General features: G+C 57.7%; 1 protein-coding gene across 6 annotated transcripts in view; it reads right to left on the bottom strand.

Annotated features, from left to right (window-relative positions):
- Positions 1 to 571: 571 nt before the first annotated feature.
- CRACD (capping protein inhibiting regulator of actin dynamics) overlaps positions 572 to 21,227 on the bottom strand; it is a 196,883-nt gene continuing 176,227 nt past the window's right edge. For 3 of the 6 annotated variants that reach the window (XM_058667279.1, XM_058667278.1, XM_058667277.1), the window contains exons 4-11: positions 19,738 to 19,873; positions 13,180 to 13,344; positions 12,743 to 12,811; positions 10,445 to 10,627; positions 7,173 to 9,984; positions 3,590 to 3,762; positions 2,768 to 2,909; positions 572 to 1,478 (exon numbers count right to left, since the gene is read on the bottom strand). In XM_058667279.1, the coding sequence (XP_058523262.1) occupies positions 1,318 to 1,478; positions 2,768 to 2,909; positions 3,590 to 3,762; positions 7,173 to 9,984; positions 10,445 to 10,627; positions 12,743 to 12,811; positions 13,180 to 13,344; positions 19,738 to 19,857 (3,825 nt within the window). In that variant the 5' untranslated portion in view covers positions 19,858 to 19,873 and the 3' untranslated portion in view covers positions 572 to 1,317. The remainder of the gene's footprint in view (positions 1,479 to 2,767; positions 2,910 to 3,589; positions 3,763 to 7,172; positions 9,985 to 10,444; positions 10,628 to 12,742; positions 12,812 to 13,179; positions 13,345 to 19,737; positions 19,874 to 21,227) is intronic. The other 3 variants (XM_058667281.1, XM_058667280.1, XM_058667282.1) reach the window with 3 other exon arrangements.

The raw sequence follows: 21,227 nt of genomic DNA on the forward strand, positions 1-21,227 counted from the left end.
ACACACGTGGCAGAACGTCCGTGCACTGCTTCCTCCTACAGTAAGACAGTGATGCCGGGTCCAGGTCATACGCCCAAGCCCGGCCCGCGGGCTGCTGCAGGTGCTTCTGGAATGAATGTGGTGCTGCGTGCTTGCTGTGCTGTCACCTTCCTTGGAGGTGAGTGACAGAAGATAGCACTCTGCATGAAGAAGTAATGGCTGCTCGGCAGACACACATGGGCTTGGCCACACACCTGCCCTGAGACCAGGGGCTCTGCCGCGGCACACACGGCACCAGCAAGGCAGGGAGCGGCCGCTCCGTTGAGGGGGACCGGTGCCCGTGTGTGGCTTTTCCCTTGCCAAGTCCCTCCTTGGTTGCTCAGGTATGACGACGACAAGGCCACTCACGTCTCTGAGGTGTTTTTAAAGGTAGCAAGGTGAATGCTCAACATGAGAGGTGCTGTTCAACATTTGACTCTTAGTATTAACCAAGCTTCCACCAGAGGTCCTTAGCACAAAGGCGACTTTGATCTTCCCTGCAGCCAGTCCCAGTGCATGAGCCGAGGCTGCTGTTGAGGTGGGTCCAGGACTTTGCCTGCTGGGAGTGAAGAAGGCTCCCTCCCCCACTTCCAGGCCTGACACCAGGTCACAGCACAGATGTCATCTTTGGGTTCTAGGGCTGGCATGGAGCCCCCACCTGAACACCAGTGCAGCAGATGGGGTGTGGGGGGTCCTGGAGATGGGAGGAGAGCTTGCGGCTCCGAGGCAGAATTCCCTAACTTTGCCACATTCAGAGCTCCAGGAGCCCCAGGGCCACCAGTTTCACATGCCCAGCAGGGCCATGCCTCAGCGTGGGGACAGCTTCAGCAAGGGGGCAGTTGAGTCCAGGCCAAAGGCAGCTAGGGCAGCCAGGACCTTGAGGTTCCACTAGGCACTGCCCCTAGGAGCATGGGCCTTTCGGGCATGCCCATGCACAACCCTGCTTCCGTCAGTGTGAGCATGGGCAGCCTGAGACCATGGGCGATGAGGGTCTTGGGTAGGAAAGGCAGGAGCAGACAGTTGGAGACTACTGCGAGGTTGGCAAAAAGACACGCTGTGCATGGCGCAGGTGCCACCAGATGGAATCTTCCGGAGAAGCAGGTGGCGCTCGAGGCCATGAGTTCCTGGGATGTGTGGTTGCCCTTCAGGATAAATACCACCAGTCTTGCCCCGACCACAATTCTAGGCCTAGGAGATACACTGCGTTTCCTGGCCGAGTTGCAGGCTTCCGTGACACACACACACACACACACACACACACACACACACACACGGGAGAGCACGGAGCCTGGGGCCGCTCTACTTGATGATCTGTGGACAGTCGCTCCAGGCCTTGGCTTTCCTCTTGGCCAGGGCCAGCCAGGCTGGCTCAGTGGCCACGGGGGTGGCGTCAGGGGTGGAGAACCGCTTGGCAACCTCCTTGAGCAGCGGCGCTGGGGCCACCGAGTCCGAGATCTCCACTGGAGCCCGTTGGTGAGGAAGAGGAGAGAGAGCAGGTCAGGACTGGGCTGTAGGCAAGAGGACTTTTTGTTTGTTTGTTTTAAGACAAAACTGTGTGTGTGCCCTGAGTGCCATATCAGGTGGTGATGGGCCATGTGAGAGTCCCCTGGGGCGCTGGCTGGCAGATGCACCTTGCCTCACAGGGTCTGCCTGTTTGCAATGAGAACATTCCAGCTTTTTCCACTGCATCTCTTTGTTAGGAATACCTTACGTAGCGATGCAATCACCATTTTACCCAAGAACTCCTCTCAAAGTGCACCTCTTTCAACCTCCATCCCCTCAGCCTGTGCCCCCCCCTCCATAGCTCCTAAACCCCATTCTGAGGAGTGTGGGAGAAGGAAGGAAGTCTGGCCATCCCATCCACCCAGGCTGGCCATCTGCTGCCTGCCAGGGTCTGTGGGTCAGGAGCTGCAGCCAGGGCTCGAACACGGGCACTCTGCCAGAGCAAGAGGGTGTGCCAAGCAGGGACTTAGCCTCTCCACTAAGCACCTGCCCCCAAGAAGTCCAACTTTCTGTCCCCCAGGGAGATCCCCGTGGTAACAGCTTTTCAGGTCAGTACTGTGGCAGCTGTCAGCCGGCAGCTGGTCATTCCCATGAAGGAAGGGCTGAAGCCGCTGCCCAGCCCCGTGGGCCCTGCCGCCCAGCCCAGGGCGCCGCCCAGCCCCGTGGGCCCTACCGCCCAGCCCAGGGCGCCGCCCAGCCCCGTGGGCCCTGCCGCCCAGCCCAGGGCGCCGCCCAGCCCCGTGGGCCCTGCCGCCCAGCCCAGGGCGCCGCCCAGCCCCGTGGGCCCTGCCGCCCAGCCCCGTGGGCCCTGCTGCCGCTCATGATGTCACTAGCAGTCCTCCACATCCTGGCACCATCTGCCGGGGCTCACGGGCGTCGGTGCTGATGGCCGAATCTGACCTTAGGTGGAGACCTCCCAGCCCCATCCAAGCAGGGATGTGCCGAGCCAGAGGGACACTGTGCTGTCTGGGAAGGTGGGCGGGAACTGGTTCTGCTGTGTCCTTCCTCCCAGGAATCCACAGGAGGGACTGAGATGGAGATTCTTGAGGTAACTCTCAACAAATACATGCTGTTAAAGGTCCTTGGCCACAAGGAATTAGGAGTGGGGAGTCCAGCCCATACTGTGGTGCCCAGGTTGAGTCCCAGCTCAAGCTCCTGACTGCAGCTCCCTCCCTGCTAAGGCTGACCCTGGGAGGAAGCAGTGGTGGCTTGAGCCCTGGGGGAGGCCCAGCAGACCCACTCCTACCTGTCACCGACGTGGGCAGCGTGCTGGCCTTTCTCAGCGGCTCTCTGCGCTCTGGCCGGGCCACGGCTGTCTCGGGCTTGTTCTCCACTGTGGCTGCATGCAGGGAGCCCCCTCTGCTGCTGGACTGTGGGCTGCCACTGACCTGGACAGGGCAGACATGGAGGACACTGAGAGGCCCGCCCCGCAGACCCCAGATCCTCGGGACACAGGATGGTGAGAGGCCTGCCCTGCAGGCGCCTGGGCCCTCGCTGCGTGGTGCGTTCGGCTGCATCAGCGAACCAGCCATGTCAGGTTTCTTGCCCAGGATGCTCACCCGCTGCAGGACACTTGTGTACACGCAGCCTCAGCCTTGGCCACTTGTGCAGGCTCAGGTGTGTAACTGCAGAAGGATGCTGTACCAGAAGGGCTGCGCCACACACACTGTTCTCCGAGTCTCACTAACCAACTAGGCACCTAGCCACGAGGTGGAGGTTAAAGGAGGCTGTGCCTCAGTTACTGTGCCAGCAGTGCACCTGCCTACAGCTCCCACCAGACAGCAAGGGGTGCTGTGGTCTGCACCCCTGAGCTTAAAAAAAAACTGTAGTAATTTACTTAGCAGAGTCTGGTAAGTAAATATTTAACAGAACCCTTTTCTTTTTTGCTGGCACATGCCAGCGCGTTCCCCTGCCTGGCCTCTGTGAGCAGTGCTGCACTGTGTGGCTGTGCAGTAGCCTGGCCGGCAGTGGTGGTGCTGGTTAGCTTCCTGGGGGGCTCACAGCACGGCTGGCCCTCTTCCATTCCCTCCAGCAGCGTCTCTGTGCCCGCCCGGCCCGGGCTACTCACGTGTTCCCTGGTCAGCTTGGCTGCCTGCTTGGCCTCACGCGCCTGCTTCCGCTCCTCCCGCGTGGCCTGCTGCTCACGGAAGCCCCTCTGCTTCTGCAGCGCCAGCGTGACCCACAGCGGCTGCGCAGCCTCACCCTTCTCCAGAGAGGGCCTGTCCTCGAGCGCCGGCTTCTCTGTAGAGGAGACAAAGGCAGCTTTACTGTGGAATGCTTGTCTCGGTGCTTCCCCCTGACGCTTGTGCAATTTCAGAAAGCCTGTGCAGTACCGCCCACAGGGGCCAGCACTGTGGCTTTAGCAAGCAAAGCTGTAATCTGCAACGTCACCATTTCTTAAGGGCGCTACTTCAAGTCCCAGCTGTTCTACTTCCCATTCACCTCCTTTCTTATGGCCTATGGCTTAACTTGTTGGGTTCCTGCACTCACATGGGAGACCCAGAAGCAGCTCCTGGCTTCATACTAGCTCAGCTCTGACCACCGTGGCCATCTGAGGAGTGAACTATCGGATGGAAGAGCTCTGTCTCTAATTTTCCCTTTCAAAGTAAAAAGAAAAAATAAATAGCACACACTCCACTGGGTGTGGAGCGATGTCTGACCAACTGCATACAGGGCATTTCCCTCCCTGGAGACGGACGGCGTCCCTCTACGAAACCTGTGTCTTCATCTCGCAGGCCTGCCGGGGGCCCCGAAAGTGACCTGGCTTATTGAGTGTCTCTCTTTATAAAGACTGATTTATGGGCCCACCGTGATAGTGTAGTGGTTAAAGTCCTCGCCTTGTATGCACCAGGATCCCTTATAGTCACTGGTTCTAATCCCGGCAGCCCTGTTTCCCATCCAGCTCCCTGTTTGTGGCCTGGGAAAGCAGTCCAAAAGGATGGCCTAAAGCCTTGGGACCCTGCACCCACATGGGAGACGTGGAAGAGCTCCTGGCTCCTCGCTTAGGATTGGCTCAGCTCCAGCCACTGCGGTCACTTGGGGTGTGAACCATCAGACGGAAGATCTTCCTCTCTGTATATCCACCTTTCCAATAACAATAAATGAATCTTAAAAAAAAAAAGGCTGATTTATTTTCGAGAGATCAGAGACAGTGAAGAAGAGAGATCTTCCATCCACTGGTTTGCTCCCCAAATTGCTGCCACAGTCAGAGCTGGGCCAATCTAAAGCCAGGAGCTAAGACCCCAAGGGCTTAGACCATCCTCTGCTGCTTTCCCAGGACACAGTCTAGGAGCTGGATTGGAAGTAGAGCAACCTAGACTCAAACCAGCATCCACATAAGATGCTGACAGCATAGACTGAGGCTTAGCACACGACGCCATGGTGCTGGCCCTCACTGTGCTGTTTTCTATGCATTGCATTTAGCAATGAAACCTTAGGCAGAATCCTATGGAAAAGCTCCATTTTTAAAAAAGAAATTAAATATTGCCAAAAACCTTTCAAGGAAGACTTTCTTTTAAAAAATGTTATTTGAGGGCCCACCACGATAGCCTAGTGGCTAAAGTCCTTGCCTTGAATGTGCCAGGATCCTATATGGGTGCCAGTTCTAATCCCAGCGGCCCCGCTTCCCATCCAGCTCCCTGCTTGTAGCCTGGGAAAGCAGTTGAGGACGGCCCAAAGCCTTGGGACCTTGTACCCACGTGGGAGACCTGGAAAAGGCTCCGGGCTCCTGGCTTCGAATCAGCTCAGCTCTGGCCACTTGGGTAGTGAACCACTGGACAGAAGACCTTCCTCTCTGTCTCTCCTCCTCTTTGTATGTCTGACTTTCCTATAAAATAAATAAATAAAATTTTAAGAAAATGTTATTTGAGGCAGAGACACACACAAGGGGCCTGTCTGCTGGTTTACTACCCAGATGCCCTCCGTGGCTGCTGCTAGCTCAGGTCCCAGGGGCCCTGTCCCTGTCTCTGCTATCCCACAGGGCCTGCCACCAGCAGGAAGCTGAACTCACATGCGGATGTGGTCATCTCTGTTTCTGGACCAGAACCTGGTGGGGAACCCGTGGTTCCGGTTCAGTGCCCTCATGAGATGGACACGAGCAGGAGGGCCCGCAGGAACAGGTGATGGCCGTGCCCAAGGCCTCTTGGCAGCTTGTGCCCATGCTGGCAGCAGGCCCCGGCTCCTGGGGCTGCACTTGCTGCTTGTCCTCAGCGTCCATCTGGCCTGCACAGGGGCCGGGGGCCTGCAGGTGGCCAGGTGTTCTATGGGTGACCTTTGCTCTCTGACCTCTCGTCTATGAAGCAGAGCCGGTCAGGACAAGCCTTGGCGTGGGGCCCTCAGGCTGCAGCGTAGGCTTTTTATATCTAACACCTGCCACCTCCCTTCCCTTCCCTTCCTGACTTCCTCCCCACCATTCTCTGAAGTAAAAAGTAGGCACTTTCCCAGGGCATCGTTCTGGGCTGGAGCCACATTCTGCCTCGGAGTTGCTGGTCAAGGCTTGCTGTAACCCCATTCTTTGGAAATTCAATGCAGATTCACCCAGTGCCGGTCCAGAAGCTTGCCCTTGGAGCTCCCAGTCAACTGGATTATATACAGTCTTTAAAAGGCATTTGGTTTAGTTTTTTTTTTTTTTTTTTTTTTTTAACTTGTAAGACACCCAGAGCAAGATCTGTTACCTGCTGGTTTACTCTCCACATGCCTGCACTGCCTGGGGGTGGGCTGAGACCAAGATCAGGAAGGAGCCAGAAGCTCCAGCCCGGTGGCCCATGGGGGGCCGGGCACCCAGCGACAGGGTTGCTGTTGCTCCCCGGGGGCCACACTGGCAGGTTCTGTGCATCACAGCCAGGCCCTCCACACATGGGCAGATGGAATCACAGGTGCGGTGAGCCTGGGGCATCATGCACCAAATAACGCTTCAGTTAGAATACAAGCCAAGGAGACCAACTCATTCCCCAGGGGCTTCCAAACACACCCCAGGCTCCAAGCTCCCAGCTTGAGCACTCTGCCCCACTGACTTGCCGCATAGCTCTCCTTGTCAAACTTGTACAAAGATCCAAATGGTTTCCAGGTAAAGCTATTGGGCCAAAGAGAACATGGGACTAAACCCTTGGCCGGAAGTTTCTTGGGCACGTCACTCAAAGTGAGCCGCCAGCAGCCTGCCCACAGCATTGATGTGACCCCCCGGGGCCGGGTGCCTTTAGGGGAGGTAGGGTGAGCATTCAGTACAGTGGTCAAGAATGCCAGGGGCAGCTGGACCTCCCAGCTCCTCCCATTCCAGCTCCCTGTGTATGTGCACCCTGGGAAGGGTGGGAGAAGGCTCCAGTGTTTGGGTTCCCGTCACCCACTTGGGCCATGTGGATTTCAGGCTCCTGGCTCTGGCCTGGCCGTGGTTGTTCGTGCTGGCATGTGGGCAATGACGCACACCAGGGGAGACTCCCTCCCTCCCTCCCTCCTGCCTTCTGTTCGGATCCAGCGTCAGCACCTTCCATGCCTGTAAAGCAGCTTCCCAGAGTGCACTCCACACACTTCAGCATTTCCAAAGCCTTGCTGCGGAAAGGGCCTGCCACCACACTCCTCTGGACATCCCCAGGAGAGGGAGTGCCCTGGGCCCGCTGAGCCCTGGCTGGGCCACGTGCCACCATGCAGCCACCTACCTCTCCTCCCTGCCTCAGGTGTTTGGGTGAGCTTCTCCTGCACAGCCGCGGGGGAAGCGGGGCTCCTCTCCGCCACCTCGTTCACTTCCTCCTCCCTCTTGGGTGCCTCCAGGGGTGGTGGCAAGGGTCGGGGGTCCCTGCTGCTCTCCCGGATTGACTCCCTGGGCTCGGTCTCTGGCTTGCCGGTGCGGCGGCCAAGCAGCTCCGCCAGGTAGGGCCTGCTCAGCTTGGAGCGTGGTGGTGATGGCGGTGGTGTCTGGCTGGCGGCCGGTTTGGGAGCCAGTGCTGGTTTCTGCACTGGCTTCATCCTAGTGGCAGCCTTGTCGGGCTCAGGAGCCACTGGGCTTGGGCTGGGGACCGCCTGTGCTGGCTTCACCCTGGTGGCGGCCTTGTCGGGGTCGGGGGCCGCCGGGCTGGGGGCGGCCTGCACTGGCTTCATCCTGCTGGCGGCCTTGTCGGGGTCGGGGGTGGCCTGGCTGGGGCTGGGGGCGGCCTGCACTGGCTTCACCCTGGTGGCGGCCTTGTCAGGCACAAGGGCCGCTGCACTCGGGCCTGTGGCGCCCTGGGCCTCGGCCCCGTCTCCTGCGCTGCTGCGGCGTTTTTTCTTCTTTTGCTCCGCCTGCTGCTCACAGTGGAAGCGCAGGGAGTAGTTGGTCCTTCGCAGCTTTATGCCAAAGGGCGAGGCCTGGTCCTCCCCAGCTGGGTGCGCGGCCTCGCTGTCCCATGCAGCTGCAAGCTCGGCTTGGGCCGCAACCGCTCTCTGCGCTGGTCGAGGCGGGCTCGGGACCAGGAAAGAGGGCAAGTCTTTGGCAAACTTGCACCCCTCTGTGGCATCAATGGGCTCTGGCTTCTCAGTGCTCCCCCGGGGTTCTGGGAGTGCAGCGGCAGCCGCGGTCTCTTCGCGTGGCCCCGGTGCGGATATCCTCCTCACGCCCTCAGGCTCCGCGCCCGGCTTGTGGCCATCGGCACCGCCACCGCTGGAGAACTTCTGCCACGCAGGCTTGATGGAGAACTTGGCGCCAGGTGGCGTGGGCCTGCGCAGACTGCCCTGTGGGGGCTCGTCCCTGGGCCTGGCTGCCTCTCTGTCGCCCTCAGCGGCCCTGAGGATCCGAGAGCGGATGGTGGCCCACTCGGCCAGCGCCGCCCCGCTGCCTGTGTGCTCCTCTGGTGCAGGCCTTGCCTTGGAGCAGCTGGGAGAGCGAGGTGGACCTGCGGGGCTGGCAGTGGGGGCCCCGTCCCCGTGCCTCTTGACTTCTGACAGGCCCAGCAAGGACTTGCAGGCCGTGTCCTTTATCTGGCTCAGGTTGACTGCCGGGCCGCACAGCTGGGCTCCCGTGACCAGGATGGCCGTGTGGGGGACGCTGAGGGCCGCAGGTAGCGTACGTGGTGCAGGGGGTGCATCCCTGGCGGGTGTCACGGGGCTCAAGTTGACTTTAGGGAACAGGATCTGCTTGCCCCCCGAGGACACCTGGAAGGTGTAGGGCCTGGGCATACTTTGCCGCTCGTCCACCTCTTGCCACCGGAGCTCCTCCACCCTGCGGCCTTTTTCAGGAGCAACAGCCTCCTCCTCCTCCTGGTGCCCCACAACCCCCTCTGCTTCGTGCCCTTCCTGAATCCTTAAATGTCCACTCTGGCCCGGCTGATTATCCGTAAACTCTGGCTCCTCTGAGCTTAGTCTTCTGGGCTCCGGGTTCTCTGGATCCCCCAGCTTCTCTTCCACATCACTCCTATGTGCGTTTCCTGAGTCCCCACTGTCCTCTGGCTGGAACGGGCTCTCTTTCTCAGGTCTCACTGCCTCTTTCTCTGGTTCCCTCCCAGCCTCCTGCCTTCTCTGTGCCTCCAGCTCCTCCTCTTGCCTCAGCTGCTCCAGCCTTCTGGCTTCTTCCTCCTGCAGCTTCTCAGCTTCCTGCCTTCTCTGAGCTTCCAGCTCCTCCTCTTGCCTCAGCTGCTCCAGCCTTCTGGCTTCTTCCTGTTGCAGCCTCTCTGCCTCTTGCCTTCTCTGTGCCTCCAGCTTCTCCTCTTGCCTCAGCTGCTCCAGCCTTCTAGCTTCTTCCTGTTGCAGCCTCTCTGCCTCTTGCCTTCCCTGAGTCTCCAGCTCTTCCTCTTGCCTCAGTTGCTCCAGCCTTCTGGCTTCTTCCTCCTGCAGCCGCAACCTCTCTGCCTCTTGCCTTCTCTGAGCTTCCAGCTCCTCCTCTTGCCTCAGCTGCTCCAGCCTTCTGGCTTCTTCCTCCTGCAGCCTCTCAGCCTCCTGCCTTCTCTGAACCTCCAGCTCCTCCTCTTGCCTCAGCTGCTCCAGCCTTCTAGCTTCTTCCTCCTGAACCCGCAGCCTCTCAGTCTCCTGCCTTCTCTGAGCTTCCAGCTCCTCCTCTTGCCTCAGCTGCTCCAGCCTTCTAGTTTCTTCCTCCTGAACCCGCAGCCTCTCAGTCTCCTGCCTTCTCTGAGCCTCCAGCTCCTCCCTCTGCCTCAGCTGCTCCAGCTTCCAGGCCTCCTCTTGCAGGTGCCTTGACCTCTCGCCCCCCAGGTCCCCTCCCTCTTCCTGCACCCTGGCCTCCTCCTCCTCCTCCTCCCGGAGCCGCCTCTCCAGCGCCTGAAGCCTCTGTTCTTCTAGACGCCTCTTCTCGGCTGCCTCGGCCTTCTGTCGCCTGCACTTGGCCTCGAGCTCCCGCCAGTAATCTTCCTGATGTCTTTTCTCCTCCTCAGAGCCCTGTGGCTCGGCTTCCTCTCGCGGCCAGGGCAGCTGCTCTCCCCCGAGGTGTCCATTCTGGTGCTGGGGCGGTGGACTCTTCAGCCCCCCTTGCTCATGGGGGATGTCCTAATATCAGAGGGGAAACAGTTAGCCTCCTACTGCCCCCCACAGACAGCTGCTGCTCTTCCTTCCGGTCCCACAATTCAGGTGGGACCATGTGGTCCCTCCGGCATTAGTATAACAACCGGGAGTAACTTTCTGGGTCTAAGGGAAGAACTTCATTTTTACCTTTGACCCCACAGGGTCACGGGTCACTCCCCAATGCCTCTCCCATAGTATGAATGGGCAGTGGGGAAGCCATTCACCCAGCTTCAGGAAGGGGAGAAAACACTTGGACTTAATCAGTATCCCTTGGGGTTCCTCCAGGGACCTCCCTTCCCGGGACTGCCATCCAGCCAGCAGGAAACAGGCTGCCCCACTTGGGGGTCCTGGATCCTTGTAGCACTCCAGCCCACCCCACCCCACTGGGGAGCACCAGTGCCCAGCGAGTGAGAGTGCCTGTGTGGGATCCCTGAACTGCCTGTACCTGGGCCAGTCGCCGGTGCTTCCTGGAGATCCGCTGGTTTTTTGGCTTCACAGCCAGTTTGTGCTTGGCGGCACTGTTGTCCAGGCAGGCGATGGCCAGGGGAATGGCATCCAGGTTGACGCTTTCGATGGTACCAGCTGACGACAAGTGCCTTTTTGGCCGAGACGGCTTTACAGGAGCCATCTATAGCACAGATTGTGAAAAAGAATCACTCTGGAACTTTCTGCATATGCGCCTGCAGGGAGTCTGCGGCAGCCCCCTGCACCAGGCCGCATCTGTCTGCCTGCCTGCCTCCCTCGGGCCCAGTGGATGTGATGAGCAGAGGGCACACCTGTACGGCGTGTGAGCACAAGCATGGGAGGCTGAAGGCTCTTGGTGCTACCAAGGGCAGTTTTTACTCCCCGGTGAAGGTCACGTAGCCTGTCAGGACTCCCGTGGATAACGGGACTGCAGGGAATTTAGGCGCCCAAGTTGGCTGCTGCCAGCTTTGGTGGGAGTTTTATTGTCTGGCTGCTTTTGTGCCCTAAAGGAAGAGCAAAGGTGCCAGGCTGTGGCCACGAGGCATTCTAACAGCCATTTCCGGAGCAGGGACATGACACGACATGTCCTAAGTTATCCAGGGATTGCTGCCTGTGCATGGCAGCGTGTAGGAAAGGTCTGTGAACATACAACACAGGTCTACACAGACAACACTGAAGGCATGTCTGGGTTTGGGTGTGCATGGGGCCTTACGCCCTGCCTGGGACCAATTTCCCTCTGCCACTGAGGCATGACTGATAACATCTGTGCCTGGGCCATGGGATGTCTTATCAACAGAAGAACGCTCGGTACTGTCAGTCCCAGGGCACGGAGTCCTGAGCGCACTGGGAAGCTAAGGAATGATGCTCTGGTACCTGGACCAGTGCCTGGCACTGTGGCACCATGAGTTAAGCTGCTGCTTGCAATGCAGACATGCCGCACTGGAACACCCGACTGGGAGTGAGCCAACAGATGTAAGATCTCTTTGTCTCTCCTCTCTCCATCTTTCACATATATAAAATATATTTTATTATTTATTCTTAAAAAAGATTTATTTTTATTGGACAGATATACAAAGAGGAGGAGAGACAAAGAGGAAGATCTTCCATGTGATGATTCACTCCCCAAGTGGCCACAATGGCCGGCACTGAGCTGATCTGAAGCCAGAAGCCCGGAGCCTCTTCTGGGTCTGCCACATGGCTTTGGGCTGTCCTTGACTGCTTTCTCAGGCCACAAACAGGGAGTGGATGGAAAGTGGGGCTGCGAAGATTAGAACTGGCACCCATATGGGATCCTGGTGTATTCAAGGTGAGGACTTTAGCCACTAGGCTATCGTGCTGGGCCCATAAATAAAATACATTTTCTTTTAAAAAGGGGTATGCATGCGTGACCATCCAGGCTCAGTAGGTTAAGCTGCTGCTTTTGATGGCTGTGTTGCACATTAGAGCTATTCAAGTCCCGGCTAATCTGTCTTTAAGCCAGCTTTCTGCCAACATGCCAGGGAAGGCAGCAGAAGATGGCCCAAGGGTTCTGCCCAAGTGGAAAACCCAGCTGGAGTCTCTGGCTCTGGCCTGGCCCAGGCATCTGGGAAGGGAACCATTGGCTAAAGGATTCCCCACCTCTGCTTGTCATAAGAGGGGATGCATGGGGGTCAGGACATGTGACGCTCCTGAGGATCAGCTGTGATGCAGGATACAGAGGCCACCTGCCGGTCTGTTTTAGGTTGTAAAGCATCAGCAAAACCGGAAGCCGAGTCTGCAAGGACTGCTGAGGAAAGGGCTCCTGGCCACGCAGTGCAGCTGGACGTGCAGCAACCTTGGCCCAGGCCTGGGCGCACAGCTGACCGCACCTGTGCTGTGAGCAGACAGCGCGTCAGGTGAGGCTGAGGTGCAGGGGGAGCCCTGCGCCCCGTGTGGATGAGCAGAGGGACACAGGGTTCCTAGACCCCTGCCAGGGAAAGTGCCAGGTCTGAAAGTGACACGGGAAAGAAAAAAGAATGTGCGAGTAGGGAAACGCTGAAACGCTAAGGTCTCCTCTGTGACCGTCCCAGCGGCCCCCGGGCAGCGCCAGTGTCTGGATGACCTCTGCCGAGGCCAGCAGCTCCTGGGCCTGCCTCGTACCGCCTGGCCCTGGGGACATGCTGGGAGGTTCTCCTCCACCTGGGGGAAGGCAACATTTACCAGCACAAAATGAAGCAGCTTGATCCTTGTTGTTTTTCATTAATGGAAAAATGGAAATTCGAAGTCAAGAAGTGAAAGAAGGGAGTTCTAGTTTGGTTACCTTCTCCTCCATCTCCCTTCCCGCTTCCGGCGGATCCTGAGGCCCCGGAGAACCAGGTGTGGGAGCGGCCTGTGAGAGAAACCAGAATCCAGTGTGGGGGACGGGGGCCTGAGTGAGTATCCCATCCAGGACTCTGCACCTGCCCGCAGCCCCACCCACCAGCCCGCCCCCACCCGGCTCCTGTCACTTGGGGCATTTGAGGTGCAGCCCACCAGGAACCCTCTAACCTCAGGCCGTGGGTTCCATAGCCTTCCCCCCTCTCCATCTAGGCAGCAGGTGGAAGACAGGACGGCCCTGCCCTTCCCTCTGTTCCCAGGAGGGTGAAGGGCCAAGGGTGGGGGAGAAGATTCCGCAGGCTCTCCTGAGTGCTCCTCCGCCCCACCCCTGCCCCCCGCTGCCCTGCCTCTGAGCAGGCAGTCTCCCTGGAGGAGACTCACCTTGCTGTCAGTGTCCAAGGGGACAGTGTCCTGCCGAGCCACAGTGTCCATGGGCTTGGGTCCGAGCGGCCCCTCCTCTGAGCTGGCCTCCTGGCTGCTGGCTTTCTTCACGGGCAGGGCATTGGCTGGCCGCTGCCCAAACTTGATATTCTTGCCCAACTGGTGCTGGAGGGGAAAAGACGGGGTGTTCTGAAGTGGTGAAGTGAGCCGGGCGCCCCAGCCATGTTCCCAGTGGGTTCAGGGAGGCCTGAAGCATGCCCCCCAGCTCTGAGTGGCCTTGTGCCAAGCTCAGTGCCAAGCCCGCCTGGGAAAGCACCACGCAGTCCTGTGAGCAGTTTGTCTCGCTCCCGTCATGCTCCTGCCTTTAAGCCACGCGCTGTGCTGTCCAGCCACCTCTCTGGGAGATGACCACGCTCTCCAGTGGGGATAGGAACCGTGTTTCTGCACCAAAACTCAGCATACATGTTACAATGACACCATCTGATTCATCTATACTTTTATTTATTTAAGATTTATTTATTTTTTATTGGAAAGGCAGGTCAGATTTACAAAGAGAAGGAGAGCGAGAGAGAAAGATCCTCCATTCGCTGGTTCACTTCCCAAGTGGCTGACATGGCTGGAGCTGAGCTGATCTGAAGCCAGGAGCCAGGAACCTCTTCCAGGTCTCCCACATGGGTGCAGGGTCCCAAGGCTTTGGGCCATCCTTCACCGCTTTTCTAGGCTACAATCAGGGAGCTGGATGGGAAGTAGGGCATCTGGGACATGAGCCGGCATCCACGATGTGAGGGTGTAGCCATTGAGCCATTATTCTGTGCCCTATACTTCTATTAAAAAAGAGTTTTTTTTAGGGGACCAAGATATTGTATACAAGAACACCTTCACGAAGCCAAGTCCCCAAGGGGAGGGGCCCAGGACCTGCCTCACTGGCCACCAGCATGACATGCAGGACAAAATGGCATCATCTGGCCCTCATTAGTTCCTGCTGATGTGGACACGGTGCCAGGGCCAGCATACCCTGCCGTGACTGGTGCCAGAATCCCAGCAGGCACAGAACAGCTTGGTCCCCCAACCGTGAAGTCAGGGCAAAGGAAGCTGGGGGACCTCAGAGGGACTGGATCCTGGAGGGTGGGACCTAGGAGGGTGACAGGGGGACGAGGTAGAAGTGAGGCAGTTGAATGGCACTCTGCGCTGGAGAAAGGCAGGTTAGAAAAGGGAAAGTGTCTGTGGCTCGTGCCACGCTGTGGAAGGCTAAGCCTTCGTCTGCAATGCCGGCATCCTGTATAGGCACTGGTTCAAGTCCCAGTTGCTCCACTTCCCATCCAGCTCCCTGTGCATCACCTAGGAAAGCAGCAGAGGATGGTGCAAGTCCGTTGGACCCCCTACACTCACTCGGGAGGCCCGGAAAAAAGCTCCATACTCCTGGCTTTGGACCAGCCCAGCTATGGCCGTTGCAGCCATTTAGGGAGTGAGCCAGTGGATGGAAGATCTGTTTCTCCTTCTTTTTACAATTTATCTTTTAAATGAAAAATAAACAAATTCATTTTAAAGGGAAAATGCCTGCAGATGTTGTCCCATGGGAGTAGGGTGAGGGGTCAGAGAGCCACCAGCTGTGGACATACCTCTAGGTCTGGATGTTTGGGCGCCACGTTCTGGACGTGTCTCAGAAACAAGATGGCGACCTCTGACCCCTGTCTAATCTGGCTTACCCATGACCCACAGAGCTGCCAAGATCCTCAGCGATCGCCTCCTCCAAGCCTACTTTTCAGGAACATTCTGAGGCTGCACAGGCATGTGACCCAGGGTGGACTGCAAGGTACTACGCCTGAACACAGCAGGGCAAAGTCCTTCCTCTTGGCAGACAGTGACATAAGAGATGCTGCTGCCAGGGACACAATGGGTCGATGCATCAGGCCAGAAGAGTCCTTTGGGTGGACGTCCCCTGCCCTCCGCAGTCAGTGGGCACCAGACCCCTCCCCCACTCTGTCACCCCGATGTTCCCCTCAGCTTTGCATGCATGGCGGGCAGTGGCATTGCAGGTACCAGCAGAAAGGGCCCATGCCTGGGACCCCTGCATGTCAGCGCCGCCGGCATCAGCCTGGCCCGGCCCTGGGCCCGGCCCTGGGTTCTCAGGCGAAGAGCACACATCCAAAGCCCAGCTCAGCCAGGGAGGGACAGCACAGCAGCCTGAGGAGGTGCGGGGGGTGGGGATGGCAGTCTTGGGCTGACAGGGCCAGCAGGAAGCGGCAGCCAGGGCCTCCTCCAAGCAGACCCGGAAGCAGGTGTGTGAAGGACAGCCCGTGGGGTTTTAGATAAGCACATGGAAGCCCTGAGTTCCAGGCCTCTGCCACCCTGGGGGAGATGGCCCTGTCCCCCTCAGCCCAGCCCTATATCCTCTCAGACTGGACTCCGTGGGGGCAGAGTATGCTGTTCACTGGTGTTCTCCTAAGTGAAGTGTGATATTTGTCCATGTTCTAGAGGGCCCAATGCAGCCCACCACCTGCACACAACAGGTGATGCTTCTATCAGGGGGACCGTGTCCGTCAGTCTGATGCCTGACGCTGCTGTGTGTTGGGGACACTCAAAATCCTCTCTCCTCGCTACTGTGACAGCTCCCTACCATCACCCCAGCGGGCTATGGCACCTCAGGAGCTTACAGTTCCCCAGGCCCACAGAAACAGGCCGGGGAATACAGCCCTGTGAGGAAAGGCCAAACGGGGGTACTGGGGAGCCAGCAGGAGCATGCGAGATGCCCAGGGAAGCGGGAGCTGTGGTCAGGAGGTGGCCATCGTCCTGTGTCCAGACAAGCGGCCTTCGCAGACACGCCTGGTGGACCCAGGCCCAGGCAGGCTCAAGTTCAAGGTCACGAGATGCACAGACAAAATCCTGTCCTCACAGCCACACGCTCTTCTAGCATCCCTCCTCCAGCCGAGGTGGAGGAGCCTGGCTGCTGTGACACTGTGCAGCTCACCTACCATTAGAAGACAGCCGCTAGGGCTTGGTGACAAGCTCAGAGTCACATAAGCCTGGGCCATGGAGCTGTGTGACACCAGGTGGTCAGATGGAGGGGCCCTCAGGCTTTTGGATAAGCCACTTCGCTCTGCCTTTATGTTTTTGTCCTGGACTCTTTCTTGGTCCACACTGCAGCTGTCTCCAGAGGGAAAACAGGGTGCCTGGCCCGGGAGGCCATGCTTGCCCAAGGAGAATGGACCCCCTGCAGGCCTGGCGTGTGAGCTAAAGGCAATGGGATTCCGCTCCTTCAGTGAGCCCCTGGGTCAGCCTCTGGAACGTGGGGAGCTGCATTCTGGGAACACACCCCCATGTGGATGCAGTTGCTCCCCAAGGGTGGTGAAGAAGGGGGTGGGGCGTGCCCAGTGCAGCAGGGTCCACAGCTGGCTCTCTGCCAGGGTCTGGGCTGCTTACATTTTCCCAGCTGTGTCTATGAGAGCCATTTGGTGCAGGAGGCAGTGGCTACAAGCACGTGTGAATTGTGTATCCCTGGATATCTCCATCAGGAGACAAGACCCAGACATGTGACTCTGGCCTTGTGAAGTGCTGATCTGGGCCACGGAGGATGGGGAGCCATCTTCCATCAACACATCCACTGACAGACAGACCTGGAAGTCCTGCATTTTGCCATCCCATGGGCCATCCTTCATGGCCTGGTCTGAGCAAACCAACAGGCCCCCTCCCTCACCTGTGCTTCCGGGAGGCTGTAGGTAGAGTCAAGGTTGTGGTAGCCCCAAAAGCAAGCAAGTGCAAAGCCCTGAGCCACAGCAGGTGGATGGTGGACCCTGTGTGCATCACGGATGGTAAGAGCTGGGGAGGGGTTCCGACCAGCCTTTGAAGGCACCCCGCTACCCTTCAGGCAGGTGTGGTGACCCAAGACCCCTGCACGCACCGTGCCCTGCAGGGGTCCCTCCTGTACATAAACAGCATTGGTCCTCCCGGTAACCAAGCAACCAGCTTGTGTACAGAGTACCCTATGAGGATGCTATGGTTACTGTTTCCCCTGCAAATGTCCCTGATGCTAAACTATGTCCTCACTAGGCACGTGCATTGTTTTTATACTCAAACAAGCATCATGTCTCTCTGAAAAAGGCTCACAGACATTTGGCAAGTGGAGTATTTGCCGGGCCAGGTCTGTGCCGCGGTGCCCAGTGGGGGCATCCCATGCCAGGACAGTTCAGGGAGATTGGCTGCAAGCGGCCACTAGTGGGCCCCCTTGCTGATATAGTCCCTATCGACACCTTGCAACTGGCATCTGTGGCAACTGGCATCTGTTGGCTTGTTTTAAAATGTTATCCTGATAGAAATTATGTTTCCAAAGAAATACCTTAATAATGGTGGCCAGCTTGCTGGAACATTCACCATGAGACAGGTGTCTTTCGTTGCTCTTAGTAAGAAATTACCACATACAGGGACCCCAAGGCGAGTTCACATAGGAAGACATGCATGTCCCCAACATGACTCGCTCCATGCTGCAGTCTGGGGGTGTGTGGGGGAGGTGCTCTGCCCCATACTGAGCATCCACCCCGGGGTCATGGCGAAATACCAAGCACTCATGCAAGTTCAGAGTCACTGCCATTTCTACCACTTACCAGGAACATACTGCTTAGTCGACTGAAAAACAAAGCAGAGTCCTTTGGGGGTGACACAGTTAGGATAGCCTCGGTCCCTCTCTGTGTGTACTCCCCCATTTCCCTAGGAAGTCTCAAAGCCCCGACCACAGATTCAAGAGGAGGCTTAGTGGGGCACGCACGTGTTCACGCACACACACAGGGCAGAAGCCGACCTGGGCTGACCCAGGCGGACCCGGGCTGAGCAGTTGTTGGCTGACTGGGAGCACACCTAGCGGGCAGTCACCTGCCTCTCTCTCACGCTGCAACCCTGGCCAGTACATCTGTTGCTTCGGGGCTGGTAGCAATGCATTTAATTGACTTTGAGATCAGATTCTTAAAAATGATGCCTTCCTGTTCACGGCAGTCAGGTATCTCCACTGTGTTCCGACACTCCCAATACTGCAGAACTGGCCCTTGTTATTATTATCACTGTTATTATTCTACAACCATAAAGTCACTCTCTGGAGTGGGGGTGGCATGTAGCATAAACAGATAGCATTGATGAAGCTGGTCCGTCACTGGTGCTGGGGACACTCCAAGAATGAGCACCTCTTACAGAGCTGCTTCATGCACTGTGCCCTGCCCAGACTCCTGGTGGAGAGGGTGTGACCAGCCTGCAATGCAGAGCCCTGGGCAGTAATGGGTTGGTGGAGAGGGTGTGACCAGCCTGCAATGCAGAGCCCTGGGCAGTAATGGGTTGTCTGTGGCCACTGCCATCCTTCTCACTTCCTTAGCCTTTGAAAAGCAACCGCTGGCTTTTGCTTTTGGGGTCTACAGGGGAATGCACAATCATAGCCGGCTGGACCCAAGGTGGACTGGTGAGGGCATGCTGCCATCTGGAGGGTGTGCCAGGGTTGACCCAAGGGCGGGACGATGGCCTTGGGTGCAAGTGGCTGCAAACATGAAGATGCGGGGCTGGTCCAGGTGCAGTTCTGGGGTGTCTGCCACTCCCCCCGGGACTGCTATCGGCTCCATTTGGGGCTGTGAGGAATGTGAGCCAGGCATCTGGGAGCACTAGCTTTCATGAAGTTCATGGAGAAGCAGCACCAGGAGGGCAGGTTAATGTGGGTCTTTTTCTTTTTTAATCTGCAATTTTCCCTTTAACATTCTCATGAACTTCTTGAAAACCCTGTGGACACAATTCTTATGTGGCAATGATAAGAAGCAACCTTTGCTGAAGGACAATACTATTGTAATTTAATAATGGGGAAAACAGCGGTGTGGGAATAGGGTGCAGAGAGGGAGTTCCTGTGCTTCTCGAACCACATCATGAAAAATAGTTACTCAGGCCAGCGGTTGCCTTTTTCCTTGTTCATTCGGGGCAGATTTACTCAGCCCGGGAGGACCCCTGCCTGCTAACCCACGCGGTCTCCAGGCACACACCCATCAATGAGAACTGGCTCAGGCATTTTCTCTGTTGGCCAAGCCACAGGACATCCTAGCGTTGGCCGCTAGGAGCCACTGCTTCCCCGGAGCCCCAGCTATTCTAAATGCGCTGAGTAAAGCTCCTTTTGTCCCTAAGGAGAAAAACAGACCCAACAGGCGCGAGGGGAGAGAGCCTGTGACGGGAAGCCTGCAGGTGTCCTCCTCCCGCACCAGCCACCTGTTTGTCTCCACACCTGACAGGAATGCCTGGAGCAGAGGGGAGGGGGGCATGGCGCAGGTGTCACGGCGGCCTCGTGGGTGGCCAGGGCAGGGCGGGAGGAGCAGACCCCTTACTTCAGGGTTACAGCAGCAAACGCGCCCACCACTGGGTGACTGGAGCAGAGGGGAGGGGGGCATGGCGCAGGTGTCACGGCGGCCTCGTGGGTGGCCAGGGCAGGGCGGGAGGAGCAGACCCCTTACTTCAGGGTTACAACAGCAAACGCGCCCACCACTGGGTGACCCTGGACTCTCCCTTTCCCTCCGCAGCCTCGGCCCCTCCCACAGGCTGCCTTACCTGAAGAGTTTTGACTTTGCCCAGGATGTTGTCCTGTGACATTGCTTGAAATGTCTGCTCACTTTCTGCTCCCCCATCAGGGATAAAAATACTGTCGTGGGAAAATGCCCTCGTGCCCATGGAATAGCTGAAAGACCTGGAATGCAAAGCGTGGGCGGTGTCTTAGCGCGATGGCTGAGCTCCACCCTGCTACCTGGTCTGTGGCGCTTGGTCAGGATGAGGGAGTCCATCCCCTCCCCACTCACTGTCACCTACCAGCTCGTCCCAGGACAGTCTAGCTAACCCACCTCCATCGTGCAGCCAGTGGGTCCAGCGCAGGCAAGGGCCTGTTTCTTTTAGATGATGACCACAGTGAATAAGTGTGTGTGTGTGTGTGTGAGAGAGACAGCGAGAGCGAGAGCGAGAGCGAGCCCCTCAGCTGTCTCTAGTGACAAGGGAGGAGTGGCGGTGAGACTTGTGCTCGGGCCACCTGGGGGCACCTGACAGGTGGCTGGGGCTGCCCCACAGATTCTGCCTTGCACCTGACGGTGAGGTCTGCATGGGCAGAGGCAGGCAGCAGCAGCTCGCCAGCTGGGCTATGGAGGCTGACTTGTGCCTGGATCGAGGGCGTGAGGTGAGGCTGTGGGGCTGCGGGAGGGCAAATGAGAGCATCCCTTCTCCACCTCCTCCCCAGTGCCCATGTGCAGGAGGGAAAGGGATCTCCTGAGCCGAATGACAAGTAGCAGCATGGCAGCTGGAACTGGCTACCAGAGAGGGCTACAACTACATGGGAAGGCCAGCTGCCAAGCAAGGCCACACAATCACAGGAAAAAGGTGGTGGGTTCTGCAAACAGAAGGCTTGGCCATGTGATCCTGGACCCTGCCAGCCCTCACTTGGAGAGTTCTCATTTCATCTTTCATTGGCCACCACCCTACATCGCAGGGGTGTGGCGGGGGGAGGGAGAGATCTGATCTACAGTCACCCAGGCTCGGCTGAACACAAGGCCACACCACCGTTTTCAAGTGGTAGGTGGTCTTTTAATATTGTCACCCGGAAGAACCAAGGGTGTGGGAGACAGAGATGGGGTGCAGAGGCCACGTAAGCCGAATACAGGGGAGTGGAACATTGTAAAAGGAGAGGGTAGTGGGTAAGCTTCCAGCTAAACCATACAGGACACAATACAAGGATACCTTGCAGAATTCATTAAAATATATATTATGAAAAATGTGTTTTTAAAAAAGATTTATTTATTTTTATTGGAAAGGCAGAGAGGAGGATAAACAGAGAGAAAGATCTTTTGTCCAATGATTCACTCCCCAAGTGACCGCAATGGCCGGAATTGAGTCAGTCCAAAGCCAGGAGCCAAGAGCCTCTTCTGGGTCTCCCACATAGGTGCAGGATCCCAATCCTTTGGGCCATCCTCAACTGCTTTTCCAGGCCACAAGCAGGGAGCTGGATGGGAAGCGGGGCAGCTGGGATTAGAACCAGCACCCATATGGGATCCTGGCAC

Source organism: Ochotona princeps, chromosome 7 (genome assembly GCF_030435755.1).
Source record: "Ochotona princeps isolate mOchPri1 chromosome 7, mOchPri1.hap1, whole genome shotgun sequence".
Lineage (NCBI taxonomy): Eukaryota > Metazoa > Chordata > Mammalia > Lagomorpha > Ochotonidae > Ochotona > Ochotona princeps.